This window comes from Engraulis encrasicolus, chromosome 19 (assembly GCF_034702125.1).
Source record: "Engraulis encrasicolus isolate BLACKSEA-1 chromosome 19, IST_EnEncr_1.0, whole genome shotgun sequence".
In the NCBI taxonomy this organism is placed as follows: domain Eukaryota; kingdom Metazoa; phylum Chordata; class Actinopteri; order Clupeiformes; family Engraulidae; genus Engraulis; species Engraulis encrasicolus.
The window spans coordinates 6,554,475-6,570,015 of NC_085875.1; the positions used below are offsets into that span (position 1 = coordinate 6,554,475).

General features: G+C 44.8%; 1 protein-coding gene across 2 annotated transcripts in view; it reads left to right on the forward strand.

Annotated features, from left to right (window-relative positions):
• The first annotated feature begins 6,560 nt into the window (after positions 1–6,560).
• si:ch211-195o20.7 (cytospin-A) overlaps positions 6,561–15,541 on the forward strand; it is a 28,308-nt gene continuing 19,327 nt past the window's right edge. The window contains exons 1-4 of one of the 2 annotated variants that reach the window (XM_063183540.1): positions 6,561–6,938; positions 7,591–7,691; positions 9,483–10,034; positions 11,537–11,610. In XM_063183540.1, coding sequence (XP_063039610.1) covers positions 7,652–7,691; positions 9,483–10,034; positions 11,537–11,610 — 666 coding nt within the window. In that variant the 5' untranslated portion in view covers positions 6,561–6,938; positions 7,591–7,651. The remainder of the gene's footprint in view (positions 6,939–7,590; positions 7,692–9,482; positions 10,035–11,536; positions 11,611–15,541) is intronic. The other variant, XM_063183539.1, reaches the window with a different exon arrangement.

The window sequence follows — 15,541 nt, forward strand, 5'->3', positions numbered from 1 at the left end:
TCCGGCCCTGCTCAATCTTCTAAGCCGTAGCCCAGTTTCAGGCTTTTTCTTGGACCACTGTTTACCTAGTCATGCAGTCAGACAAGGTGAGCATCCCACACACTTCACACACCCCTGCTGTTTTTCCACTAAAGTGTTGTCCCTGTAAGCCTGCATTCCATCAATCGCCATAGTTGCAGTAGTCCCATGTCGTGGCAGCTCCTCCATCCTTAATCCCCACACCCCTCCTGCCTTCACCTCCATCTCCCGCCAGGCTATGTCCCAGTCACAGCTTACGTAACCAAGGAGAGGCTTTATAAGCACCTTGCCCTGGTTAACAACCCACACACACAGATCTGACCGCCTTGTGTCCTGTCCCCTGGCCCTCGTCCCTATCCTTAGGATAGCTCTCTCGCTTTAGCCCTTAGGGTACCATAGTGTGCTACAGGGGGGGGAGTGAGAGAGAGAGAGAGGGGGCCTTACGAGGAAGAGGACCTCAGTGAGATCGAGTGTCTGCCATTCTACAACAAGAAGTCCCATCAACCAAAGCGGCAACCCTGGGGCAGTCAAAGATGTTTTTCCGCCTTCCTAGGCTGACGCCTGGGTACATCCGATATCTGCAGGTGAGCAGCCAGATGAGAATTATACCCAGCTTATGAGAGGGTGAGAGAGAGAGAGAGAGAGAGAGAGAGAGAGAGAGAGAGAGAGAGAGAGAGAGAGAGATATTGTGGGTCGGCTTCCAGCAAAATTTCATCGATTCCAGACATTGTCATTTAGCGTTCCTTTTTTTCCTCAAAGCCCTGTTGAACTTGCTGCTCTCACCTGAACGTGTTGCGAATTCCCCAGAGTGGAATGTTCAGTGTTTGTCAGATTTGCCTCACATGAACCGCTCCTCGTCAGCAGAAGCAGCAGTAGCAGTAGAAAACACACAGGTGCAGAGCTTTTCTGGGTTCATTATCAGTTAATCAAAGAGTGACTAGATAAATTAGAGGGGGTCTTTGTCCCTCCATGCTCCACTCTTCCTCCCCTGGGAGCTGCAGAGAGACAGAGAGCAGGATGAGAAGAGTGATGCAGTTATTTATTTTCTCATCGTGTGTCCTCTAATGACTCTAGTGTTTTGTTTCTCTGATTAGGGAAGCTGACGAGGGGGGGGGAGTTGTCCCGGGCCAAGGGAGAGACGAGTGGGGGCAGACTTGGGTCCCCATTGTATTGTATTGTATTGGGTGGGGCAGCTTTCATATGACTTTGTCCTGGGCCCAGCCAAAGCTGCCAGTGGGCCTGTCTCTGCTCATTCACTCACTTGCTCAGATCTCCTGCATCGTGTTTGTTGTGTCTCTGTGATGGAGAGACCTCCTGTTATGGAATTGGAGTGGTCCATTTTGTTGTAGGCCTACTGTAGTGTACAGTTTATAGGATTTGGGTTTGGGGTACACAGTAGCGCTGAGAGATTATCAAGGAGAACACTTGCCAGCTAAATATCTTTGAAAATGGAGATTTTTTTAATCTCTCCATGTTTCACTGTGCACTCAATATTTAGTCAACGTTTTTTTTTTTTGCAGACTGTAATTTGTTTTTGCATGCAGTTTTGTTGCCTCCAATTTGCATATAAATTAGTATTCATTGCATGTGTGCAGCGTTCATGAAATGGTTCCCTGAGTTTTTAGCACTGATAAATCAAAGCGCATCGGGGAAAAATCTGCTTAACAGCTGGATTCACAATTTCATTAGTTGCCCCTGCTTTACCCCTCCCTCATCTTAATTGCAGTCTTGGGGACTTTTATTTCATTTTTATTTATTTTTTCTACAAAATTGAGCCTTTTACAAGAAAAGCACTTAGTGGGTCACAGATACTCATTATTATTTGGTAACTGCATGGTTGCTTTTTCTTCATGTTTGCATTCTGTGGCTTGATAATTGTACATCCCGGTACCAATTAAATAACTGTTTTAAAGTAGCCTTTTCTATCACAATACACAGTCACATGGGCGTGCTTTGTAAGGTTTCAGTAAGGGTGAGACCAGAACAGAGAACCAATATGGCCCAGGCAGTTGCTTAAAAGCGACAGAGCTTCCGGTGTCATCTTAAATTCATTGGTTATGCAATAGTATATACAGTAGGCACCAGGCAGACAACTTTAGAGATTAATGAAGTTTATAAGGCTTCTACAAAGGCTTAATGGAATTTGTGCTAAGTACCAGTTCTTCGCCAAAAGGTTACATCAGAGTACTGTTGTAGGCCTACTAAGCACCGACTGTATTAGACATAATTTTCCATGTATTCACATCCTTTGAGACTTGAACTAACTGCAGTTGAAATGACTGAACATTTGCGCCTTAAAACAATGGACCCTGCCTAATGTCCTGTTCCGTCCCCTCTCTCTGCAGACCCAGGCCAAGCATTGCATGAAGGAGACCCCGAAGAATGTGACCATGCCCCGCACGGCTATGGTGCTGGGCACCGTGGGGATCGGCATGTCCGGCTACAGCTCTCGCCAGCTCGCCCTGTACCACACGCCCTCCAGCCGCATAATGCAGTGGAGGGACCAGTCTGCTGCTGCTGCTGGCGTCGCTGGTGTTGGTGCTGGTGGTGGCAGCATCCTTCCCTTGGCTTCGCAGGGGGCATTCAACACCACTGCTGCTGCTGCTGCAGGCCTTCCTGCTTGTGAGCAGCAGCAACTGTTTCTGCCCAAGTTGCCTTAATCAGAGGATCCACTGATCATCAGGGGAGACCGGGGGCAGCGTCAATAGGGAATGGTTGCAAGTTTTTTTCTCCGATCAGATAGCTACAATGAATACTGTATGATGATACTGTAGCCTACATGCTTAGTTGGATGCCCTATCGCAGTACGATGAACACTCTAGCCTGTATCTGATAGGAGAAAATGCTAGACAATGCAACCGCTCCCTGTTGCGAATGTTTCCAGTCTTCCCTACCATGTCTTGTAGAATATCCGCACAAAAGTTCAATCCCCTTCAAATGTTTTCAGAAGTTTGAGACATCCCAAACTGACCAACTAAGGAACCTTTTTAAAAAAAAAGACTGTCACCGTGAAATGAACTTTGATTGTGTTATGAGAGCAAGGGGCATTTGATCAACCCTGTCTCTCTCCCTCTCGCGTTTCAAGATACGTGACATTTGGAGACTGTGTGTGCCTTTGTGTGGGAGGTCTGGGAAGCTTTGATGGCTACTGAAGCTGGGGTAGTTGCCGCGTGCACAGATCGCTAGTAGATTGCGCCACTGGGGAGGGCAGCAATTACTAGACAGAGGTATTTGGGAGACACTACTGTGTCCACCCAGCGCTTGCAATCTCATCTGCATCTAAAGAAAGGATGGATGAATGGATGGATGGATGGATGGATTCAGGGCCACTTGCTGGAACATGCCCCGTTAAGTATTTCAATTGGTATCCTAAAGATTGTCTCCTAAGGAATTTGTCCACTTTTAGAGACCCTTTTGTCTCTGGCCTTGTGAGATGAGATGTGAAATTGAGATTTGTTTATTTTTGTACAAAAAAAAAAAATGATGCTCAGGAGTTGTCTCAGGAAGGCTACAGTAATTTGGCTTCAGTGAGCTTACTCGCTATACTCTGCTTTAGGTCAATGACTCTGCACCACACAAGGTTGATCATGTAAAACACCTGAAGTGTAAAGCCCATTACATAAATAAAGAGCCTGCTAGATGTGTGTCTCTGAGGTCTCCTTTTTTTAGCTAGTTGTTCAGACGTTCCTGGCAGACACTCTATCCTAAGCCAATTTTCTCAATAGGGATTAAGTCAGGTGGACGCTTTGCAGACTGACACATTGTTATTATCTTATGAGGCTGTTCGTCACTTAGTTAGACAGCACAGACGACAATAAACTTGGGTCTCAGAAAGAGAGACAAGCACTTTTTTTTCTGGGACTGTTTCATGAAGAGAGACATCACTTTTAATGGGCTTGACACTCAGTATGCAAGTCATTCAGATGTTTCTGCTAACATTGCAACAGAACTAAAATGCCAGATGTATTGGCTTCATTGGGTGTAAGAGATATCATGATGCACAGTATGACACATACATGTAAAGAACATTTGGAGAACAGGTAATTAACTGGGGGGAACACACACACATCCTGTCACTCATTGTTTCTTGCACACCATTTTCAATCATGACCCGAATTCTTGCATGCTGTACGTAGCATACTGGGATGATTCCATTAAATCACAAGCCCTAAAAATGTAGCGTAAAATTACTGTAAGCCGCACTATTGAATGTGCGTCTAATGTGAGTATCTACGCACTCATATATGCATACAGTCTGGAGGCGTCATCCAACCTTAATCCTATTTTTCCCCCCTTTGCCGGTGGAGCCAGTTGTGCGTCTGCCAAGTGGTGGCTCGGTTGGGGGTGCTTTTGTAACGGCAGCAGAATCTTGGTCTGTAGGTCACCCAACGCCGAGCCCTAATCCTCTCAGCAGATGTGATAATTGGCCATGTTCACGCATGAGGAAGTCCTCTCTCAGTCACCCAGAAGCTTTTTCCCCTGTGGACTACTAGCAAACTGGATTCAGAGGGCACAATAAAAACCATTAAGAGTGCCCTCTCTCTGTCACCTGTCTCTCGTCACTTCACTACTTCACACATTCACACACAGGAGTGGAGTGGAAGATGTAATCCAAGTCCAAGATCATAACACATGTCTTGCCTGTGAATTATCAATGCCACATCATAATGGATATTTAGTAATTGACTTAAATGGCTATTGTCTTCTGAATGACATCTGCAGTGAGTGATGCATCTGGATTTGGAGTTGCTGAGACTTGCTGGGGGCCCACAAGGTGTAATTCAGGTGCAACTAGCAATTATGTACACTTAATATTTCCAGCTATAGTGCTTGAGTCTTTTTATACAATTTCAGTACTCTGGCGTTTGGAGGTTGGCTTGCGCACATCCACAAAATAAGTCGGTGCCAGACAAAAGTGTAAGACAGTGTGATGAAGAGGTCCGCACACTGGGCCTGAGCTATAAACTTTATTTCATTATACAAACGGCAACGTTTCGATCCACCTGTGGGATCTTCCTCAGGCAATGAGAACTATCGGTCTGGGATGACTTATAGGCCTATCACATGACCTACAGGTAGGGTACCTGGCAAGTGAGCACATCCTAACAAGGTGACAAGTGGCATAACATGCGTCTAGACGCACTAGCATGAAAATCAAAGAAGAGCACAGTGATCACAATTGTTTATCAAAACAATACAACATAAGAATCAAAAGGATAGTTAATCAAAATAATCAAAACAATCATCTGTCAAAAATATTTGTATGGGAGACACATTAAATACATTACATACAAACAAAATGAAAACAGGTGATTAAGTAATGGCCTCTGATCAAAGTCCAGGTGAAGGCCCTTTGAGGACAAAGTGTTTAATAATGCTTCCCTTCTAAGCCAAACTATCAATGTTTCCTCCACGTCTGGGGGTGGAGACATGCTCAATACCAAGGTATTTAAGAGATGACAGGTTGTGTTTAAAAGTGTTAAAATGCACAGCAACTTGGTTGTTTTGGTCATTATGGCGTTTGCTGCTTGTGTTCTGGTTGGTGTTCTAATGCAGTGTGCGGATCACTTCATCATACAAATTCAGCACACTGCCTTTCAGTCTTGCTACAATGTTTTTCTGAAAATAATAGCGGGCATTTGAATACACTTGACTTTGGGTTAATTATGATTTCTCATTAAATGATGCAGCCTGTATGACAGTTGCTGGTTCAATCCCCACCCCTACCACTCCCTCCATGGCTGAAGTGCATTTGAGTGAGGTTCCTATCCCCACACCGCTCCAGGGACTGTAACCTGGGCATCTGACAGAGGGGACAAAGGGGTCATTAACCAGTACCCTGTAATATCTGTAAATCACTTCGGATAAAGTGTCAGATAAGCTTAATGTGTAATGTAAAATGCTGCAAAATAGGTGCTACACATTTCTTACAGGAAAATAACATTATCTGGTTGAGAGTGTCAAGCACACAGACAGCTTGTCAGTAATTATGTACATTAATTACAAAGTCTTAGGGACAGGTCAAATCTATGTAGGTTAGGATTAGGACTAGGATTAAGATTAGGGTGCCAGTGGGGTTTTGGCAGACTGCCCAAAACTACTAATAGGCCTACAGACACAAATGGCCGTAAAAGTATGGCATAGAAGTCTGAATATCTGTATGCTGATGAAATATATATGCATGTATTAAAATTAGAAGCCATAATCATTAATTGCCTAAAAAACGTGGCCCGTTGACCAAACGTGGCCCTCAGCACCACTGGGTCTTGCTCAGCACCAACACTTGTGAGCAGTTCTGAGACTCAACTCTAGATGTCGCCCTTCCCCTTTTATTTAAAAGTTACCTAAATCATAAAGTGATTTTCTACACTACAGAACTGGTACTTTGTTACAACATGAATTAAGCACCACTTTTCAAAGTAGACGATTCATTTGAGAGGGAATGGTTTTCATCTTTCTCACAATGAACCAGTTACAAGGAGGGAGATTGGGGAGTAGAACCACGTTGCCACAGTGGCTGTTTGGGATTAGAAGACGGATGTCTTCCTGTAAACATCACTTAGCACGTTTTATTTGTAGGCCTTGTGCGATTTTTAAAGGTGTAGTCACCACTGCTATTATTCTCTGATCATATAAGGTCATACGAAGAAATCCAGTGGTTTCAGTCTGATCGTTACCGCAACATGTAGAATATGTGCGCAAGCACCACCCTGGTGTTGCTGATAAAATGTTGCTTGGTGCTCTTGCACCATTTAATTCAACATCAGCACTTCGCGTGTGTCAGTGAGGAAACTAGGAACCACACAGACAGCTCCTGGAAAGCGCGTTGGAAGCTGAAAACCTGGAGGAGTTACGCGGGAAGAAGTTTTACATTGCGTTTTATTCAAATCTGTGGGGAATAGGTGTGTGTTACTGAAAAGGTAGGCATACTTACATTGTAAACTTTTAAATACATAGGCTACTTTTGTGTTTGATGTATTGGCTACTTAAATGTTTGATGATCTTGGCAGTTATGATCCTGACATAGCCTAGTATCTGACTAACTTTGGAGTAGGCTAAACATTGAAAGCAGAAATTGTTATTTTCGCTGTTATAAATAATGTGCGTTAAAGCGGCACGAGGCGCACAGCTCTGGGTCGAACTGGGTTGTCAGTGGAAGTTGGACTTGGGCTTTTCACGAACTTCTTTGTTTGAATTAAAGTAGGCTACTAAAGTGTTGTGCCTTAAATTATTCAAACGCAGTAAACGTGCGTGTTCATGTGACACTTTTGGGCGCACGAGCTAGATGAATTTATTGTTATCATTTTGTTTTATTTTTGACAGCTCCAAACACGCACGAGCTGTTTCCAATTGTAATTTGCATTGTCTGACCCTGCCTTTGCCAAATTGTTTAAACATTTCCTCGAAGACGGAAATTTCCGAGTTTGCACAATCCAGTATTTTGTCATGTTTAGTCATAAAGCTCATTTCCTGCCTCTCCCGTCATCGTAGGTAAATTCTGACGTGCAAGAATGTGTTCAGTAACAGATAAAAGTCTAAAACAGGTGTAACTTGCGTCTTTATCTCTTTTAGCTTAACTTCCTGGAGTCGCAGGTGAAAACTGTCCCTGTGTGTCTCACCATCGAGCGCCAACATGGGAAACTTCTCCAGCAAAGATGGTCATACACCTCCCGGTAAATGCCAAGGCAACCGTTTTTCCTTTCTCTTGTCCGATTTTGTTTCGCCATTGGAAAGACATCATGAGTTTGGGCTCAGCTGTGTCCAAATCTCCTGGGATAACCCCATACTGCCTCGTACCGCCTATGCTCCATCATGCAGCCAAGGCATTCTGAGTGGAGGCTGAGATATTGGGTTGGCATGTACTCTGTAGCCAAATTCATTAGAGCGTGGAATCGCCCAACTCAAATCTTTTATATTATGTTTCACGATGTTTCTGTCTTTGATTGTTTTTACTTTTTTCTATTCTTGTTCAGTCCTCAACTCTATCTCTCTCTTTCTGTCTGTCTCTCTTTCTCCCTGTCTGTCTCCCTTTTTCTCTCTCTGTCTGTCTGTCTCTCTCTCTCTCGTTGTTGTCGTTGCAATTCACTCTCTTCCGAGCCTCACCAGCTCCAGCAGTTTATCTCATGCCTTTATTAAGTTTCTCTTTGGAGAGCAAAAACAACATGCCCCCACTTCTCACCCCCACCCCCTACAGTGGGCCAACCATGAACATACTGTAGTTCTACAGCGCATGTCTATGGGGCCAGCATGTCTGATTATGTCAGGCAGATGTAAGTGTTGGTTGTGTGGAGTGGGGGGCACAGGATGAGGGAGAAGGGTGCGAGGCGGCTGGTGGCATGAGTCAGCCCCCCCTCAACCCTCACCCCTGCGGGCATGCTGCATACCCCGTCCACATTCTCCTCTCGCCACTGTTGACTGGTCAAGCCCCGTGCCATGCCCTTTCTATAATGACTCAGCGAAAATCCTCCCGACTTGCCACAAGCTACGCCGTTGGATTAATTGGCCGAGGAGCACAACTGTCTGTATTAGTGAGACCTTAGTTGGCACTCATGGTATACTTTCCCCCATGTTTTCGGGGTTATTTTTGCAAGGCAAAGCTGCTGCCTGTGTAGCATAACACAATGCTCTGTTTTTATCTGCATTCCCTGGCTACTCGCTTTCGATTAACTTATGCAGCGCTGGATCTGTGTGGTGTGCCAGGAGGGCAGCTTTCACACGAGGACAGGTATGCAAACCTATAGCCTGTAGCTTTTCACTGATGTTTTTTTACAGCCTGCATGGAATTGCGACCCTGAGAGAGCATCCAATCCTCAATTAATCTCCTGCAACAAGTGGACTGACCAACAGTGGACAACTGGTCTGTTGTTGACTTGTGTACACACTGATGTGGTTTGTTCTGGCCACCCCCTTTCATGGTTGCATCACCGTCATGATATTCTTTTAAAATATATTTTTTAGGTTTTTTTGCCTTTATTTGATAGCTGATTTGACAGCTGGAGATGGTGGGGCCGGAATTGAACCTGGTTCGCCGACGTAGTAACCCAGTGCCCTACAGTTAGGCCACGACAGGGGGTGCATCCCAATATGTGACCTTGCCTCCTCCACTTGTGCTTGTCTCCTCGCCCCGCCTCCTGGCCCCTCCTCCGTGGAGAAAACAATAAAGTTTCCCAGCTGTCAGCCTCGCCACAACAACTTTTGAAGGACTGTTTTTCATTCACCATCCCAATTGCAAATGAGAAAAATACTCTAGAATTGAGCTTTTGCAAGATATTGAAATATAATGCTGTTGTCAGTGATGTCATCATGACGAGAAGCAAGTGGAGGAGGCAAGTGGAGGAGGCAAGGTCACATATTAAAACGCACTCAGGGCCACCATCATGATATTCTGTCTGATGTTTTGTTTTTCTTCCCTACCTTGTCACTCACACCCATTCATTCACCCATCCTCCTCATTCTTCACCCAGGCCCTCCGCTGGATAGTTTCCATACGCCGCCTACCTCTCCCACCTCTCCTCCACCTGCCTGCGCCTCCAGCCCTCTTCACGCGGCTCAGCGTCCACGCCAAGGCTCCTCACCAGAGGTCAAGAGCCATCCGGCACAGAAGGACACCAAGGACATCCCAACGGTGACCCCTGCAACCGGGGGAAACCTCAATTCTGCAGGCTCCCTCACTAGCAGCCAAGAGTGGTCCGTGATTAGCTCAGGATCCTGTCCGTCACCTGTCAAAGCGGTACCCCAGCCTATCAAAAAGGAGCCTTTTGCATGGGGCGGGCTCAAGCCTTCGCCTTCCAGTGGTGGTGGTAGTGGTAGTAGCAGTAGTAGTAGAACTATTCCTTTGTCTTTGGGAGGGACTACTAGTTCACCTGTGAAGCATGCAGCGGAGAGCACGTTCCAGGAGAAGGACAGTGGACTTGGTAGTGGGCCGACTAGCCCTTGCATAGAGGACAGTCTTCTGGAAGAGTGCCGGAATGCACTTGGGCTCACGACGTCTGGTGAACCAACCCCTAGCCTGACTGGTAAGAGACCACACACACCACACACACACACACACACACACAATTCAGGATGTCTTAAGGAGCTGGTTTTAAGGCCAACTCTGTGGTAGTCACACTGGGAATCATAAATGTTTGTTTGTGAACAACTATACCAATATAAGTACAATCTTATGACATGAGAGTAAAATGTGAAATCCCACGTTTTACTTTGTGCACGTGTAAGCAAATTTCCAGTTGCCGCATTGATCCCATCTGTTTTTGGGTGGGAACAAGTCGGCCTTTTTAACATTGGGTGGGGTGGGGGAAGTCGGCACTCAGCGCCACATTTCTCTGTCGACAGGAGAAAGTGAGATGATTCACCATTAGGCAGTTGTCCTCTTCTCTGATGGATGCTATTCAGGGTGTCCTTTGGGCAAGTCCTCAAAGCCTCAGCCCTCAGCCTCATCCTCTGGAGAGGTGCTCGATTGGAGAAAAACAAACAGATGAGGGAACGCTGCAAAGGTCAGAAGCATTTCTAGTTATTCAGGGAAAGAGGCGTCTTATCATCTGGTAACATCCAGGGATCCTGTCCAGGATTCATTCATCGCAGACAGCAGCTGCACAAATCTGCCGTTCTCCCCCCGTAGGCAACGCATAACCACTGAGCTATGCTTCCAGGGCCACAGTCGAGTCATGAATCATGGAGATGTGTGTGTGATTTGGCTCACATCAGAAATTCCCTTTCTGACCTCAGCAGTTGGCCCTGTCCGGAGCTCAGTGAAACTGAAATGAGGGACGGAAGTGCCGTGAATCACAGGCCCTCGACTCATTACTCGCTCATAAAATGCATAAATATTGAGCAATTATTGCACAATTTTGAGCAATGGAGTGGAGCAACACTCTTGAGTGAGTTGCGAACATTTCCGTTACAGACATAGAGACATAGTGTGTGGCTGGCTGTGTGCCATGAGAATTCCATTTCCAGTCGTGGGATCAGTGGATAAGGCATGTATAGAAGATTCGATACATTTCAGTCTGAAGAGATGTGAATCATTAATTAACCCATTTAATCCTGATGAGGCCTATATGCTGCATTGGCCTAGGCACCTGAAGCAACATAGACACTGCATTCATGCTCTTGAGATTTCAGTTTTTTATTAAAATGTTAGAGCTGAATGAACACATTCCAATGCAAGATGAGCGGCGTAGCTTTTAAAATGTAACTTTTTTTCATGTTTTTATGTGCTTCGGAGGCTGAGATATTAAGGTTTTATAGGCTGAGGGCATCTATGTTGTAATATGTGATAACATTGTCTGGTCTACGATGACATTGTCACGTCTCATTCAGGAATTGTATTATTTTGTATCTCTCTGTCTCTGTATCGCCTATGTATATTTATTCTACTCAACAGACATTGATGCAAGAACATTGGGAGTTCCATTTGCTAGTGTAATGGATATTTTTAGGTTGCAATGTTTGCCAACATTCTCACGTCTCATTTTGAGTTTTGTGTTATTTTGTATCTTTTTCTGTCATGGTGTAGATCTACTGCGTGGCCTTCTAACTGAAAGAGAGCAGCTGGTGGAGGAGGTGCGAAGCCTGAGAGAGAGCATTCAGGTAAGGCTGGACACTCACTGTACAACGTGTCAGTACTGTCATACAGCTGCTGCTCACGCTGTAAAAGTGAACTGCAGGGGATAACGGTTTGCGGCTCATGATTCCGGTTCTCACACTATACGAACACTTGGGATGCGATTGTGATCACACTGGCCATCCATACACAACACCTTGGAGTCCTGTATCCAAGACAAGATACAGCTCCAGGCCTTTTTATTAGAATACCATGAAAAAGTTGATTTATTTCCATAATTCCATCAATAATGTTAAACTGTCATGGATTGTAGATTCATGGCCCAGTTTTTTAACTATTCCAATCATTTTTTTTTTTCTTTTTATATACGTTGGCCTTCCAGCTCAAAAAACCCATGAATTGGGGAATTCACATTATTAGAATATTGTTATAAAATCACATTTTTCTTCATCAAAATTCGGGTCACATTAAATCAGTTGAAATTTGGTACTTTCTACATAACATGCAATGGTCAATACTTGGTTAGGACATTCTCTGTCTTCATAATGGCCATGATGCGTTTAACATTGAAGTCAATGGCAAAAACAGTGCATGGGAGTTATGGAAGCCCAGATATCCTTGATGCTTTGCTGTCAGCTGTTCTTGTTTGTTGACCTGGTGCCCCACACTTCCCTCTTCAATATACCCGAAGATTTCCATGCCACGTTTTGGTTTTAACTCACCAGTTTAATTCTAACTCAACAGAAATTAAACCCCATTCATTTTCAATGGGGTTTCATTTCTGGTTATTTGTTTAATGGTTTAATGTTCAAAGGAATGTTCTGTATTTATCAGTATGTACCTGTCAGGCAGGTTTAGGAGACGTTAATCACTTGTTGCTACCCTATGTACACCTTGTATGTACACCGTGCAAAATGTGTAATGGATGAACTTTTTAGCAAAAATCTGGTCAGATACCCAAAATAGTCGTTTGGCTGAAACCTGGGCAAGCAAGACAGAATGATGTTGCCACAACAACAACAGCTGATTCCAGCGCGATGGAATGCTGGATGGCGAAGGCGGTAGAAAGGAACCCTCTATGGTGCTTTCAAAATTGAGAGTAATGATGGTGCCTTCAAAGTCTGCATTTTTTTGTGCTGATTTGGATGGCTTTGATGTCTTGTGGACAACAAATGCTCTCTTTTATGGCAGCTTTTACCCCGGACACAGCCATAGCCACACCCACAGCCTTAGCTTGCCACTGGTGTATCACAGCATTTTTTACTATGTAGTACTCCATCTCATTGGTCTGGAACTTGTTACTCAGATAAATGTGGCTTCGGAGCCTTTGCTTTGGTTGCTCAATCCTCTAAAATGCTATTGTCTCATTCCTTAGTGGCTGATATAAACCTGGCTGTCGTTTCAACTTCGTCATTTACTAAATCTGTTCCGGATATTTTTGGCGTCTTTTTGCGACAGGAAAGGGATGTGGTCCTTGGACTCTCTTCGGTTGTAAATATTTTACAAAAAAGTAAACCAAAAATGACACTGCACCCTAGGGCTGCACGATTATGGAAAAAATCATAATCACGATTATTTTGGTCAAAATCATAATCACGATTATTAATCACGATTATTGATTTTTGCAGATTTTTTTGAATTACAACAAAATTAAATATAACCAAGAATGAATTACATACAGGATGAGCAAAATAAAATGAATTGTAATAATTATGTAAAGGCAATAGCATGAAACTTAAGTGGACAGATTTCAGGCCAGAAACACCAGCATGTCAATATGTTCTGGCTTCAAGGACGCTCTCAAAAGTAGGTCACTATTCCCACGATTAAATCACGATTAAAATCATGAGCTCGATTTCACTATGTTATCACGATTTTGATTATTTTTCGATTAATTGTGCAGCCCTACTGCACCCCCAACCCCCCTCCCCACCACACCAGCGACAGCAGGGTCAGGGGTAGGCACTGTAATACAGTATGTCTATGGCTAGGCACGCCAGCTTGAGATAACAGGCACTGAGCAGTTTGTCATCCTCTCCAAGCCAAGGCTTCGGAAGACGGGGACTCTTCTAATGGCCCACTTCCTGTGAGCGGCGCGCTAAGCAGGAAGTGGACCTCAAGATGGTCCCGATGTGGCCCTTGCGCTGCATGCTTGCTCGCCCGCCTGCTCGACTACCAGGCTGCCTGTGCGCATGCCCAACAGGAACACCATGAAAAGCCTCTCTGTGTTTGTCGGGATGAGGGGGAAGCAGGGCTACGCTGGTCGGCCCGGGCGCAGGCAGCTAGTAGCATTCTTTCAGTGTCGCTTAGCGTCGCACTCATTCCGCTGAGGTTCCTGTGGAATTCCTGTCATTTTCAGTGGGGGAGATTCATCCTGGGGTTCCTCTTCTTTCTCTTCTTCATGACTTTTTTTTGTTGTCGCCCTGTGTGTAATTTCCCGTTCATAATGGGCACCCGCCCTTCAGAGTGTACTCTGCTCAGGGGCCTCTTGTCTTTGGCCTGATCTGCTGTAGATTAGAGAACTCTGGAGTGCATTCATTCTCTCTCTCTCTCTATTCTCTCTCTCTCTCTCTCTCTCTCTCTCTCTCTCTCTCTCTCTATTCTCTCTCTCTCTCTCTCTCTCTCTCTCTCTCTCTCTCTCTCTCTATACTCTGTCTCTACTGTCTCCTTCCCTCCCTCCCAACGCACACTTCGCTCCTCTACTCCTGGTCCCCCAACTCGTGTGGGAAGACAAAAACTATAACGATGGAGAAATGGAGTGAGAAGGATAGAGAAAAAATGTGTGTGTGCGATTGAGAGAAAGAGAAAATGTCAGAGGGGTGAAAGAGACAGCCAGACAGTTGTTTGAATAGTCCCAGCACTGCACTGCACTGTACAATTGTGATTGTGCTTTCGCTTATTCAGTCAAAGCAGCAACCAGAAACATTTGTAGTATAGTGTGAATGAGTCAGTCAGGAAACGGACAGAAAAAATAGAATTATACAGACATAGACGGACACAAAAGCCAGAGTAGAGAGAGAAAGAATGTTTTGTGCGAATGGCTGGGGCTTATTCACCCTGTGCTTTCCAGTAACACACGGCTTTAGGGGACTGCATGTGGTCAGTAATTAAAGCAAAAAACAGAGTTATGCATTATTCCTCGACACGCTTTTACAACAGTGTTTTTTCCCCCCACACTTGGTCTCTCCAGAGCCTCGTATGTATGCAGCAGGTTTAGGAAAAGCCTTACAAGGAAAAAAGGGCTATTTGTGAAAGAAAGAGAAGTCTTTTTTTCAGTTGTGAAAGACTTTTCTTGTTTGCTAGCGTGAGGGTAGAAGTCAGCGTGTTGTGTCCCTTTAGAGTGTTGTGTCTATGTCTGTGTGTGTGTGTGTGTGTGTGTGTGTGTGTGTGTGTGTGTGTGTGTGTGTGTGTGTGTGTGTGTGTCTGCATGTATGTGTGGGGCTGTAGTGTTCGCTGAAGCGTGGGTGTTGTGCTGTAATAGTTCTCCCTTGCCTGTGCCTCCCTGTTCATTGGAGTGAGTGAGTGCTTGACTTTGTTTTTTTCTCCCCAAGAGAAGAAACTCAAACAATGATCTCACAAGTGCAACACACACACACACACACACACACACACACACACACACACACACACACACACACACACACACACACACACACACACACACACACACACACACACACTACATCTACACTAACACACATGCACGTGTGCAAACATGACCCCACTCACATGCATCCGCCATCAAAGACATGCACACATGCACAAATACATGTACACTGTTGGCCAAATGCTGAAATAAAGAACAGTGCCTTTTAACCACATGCGTACTGTACAAGAGCACTATAAAAACATACACAGACAAAGCGGCTTAAGAATGGAGGGAAAGTACATCTAAGATGAACAAATACACAGATACTTTCATCTCCCTCTCTCTCACACACACACACACACACACAC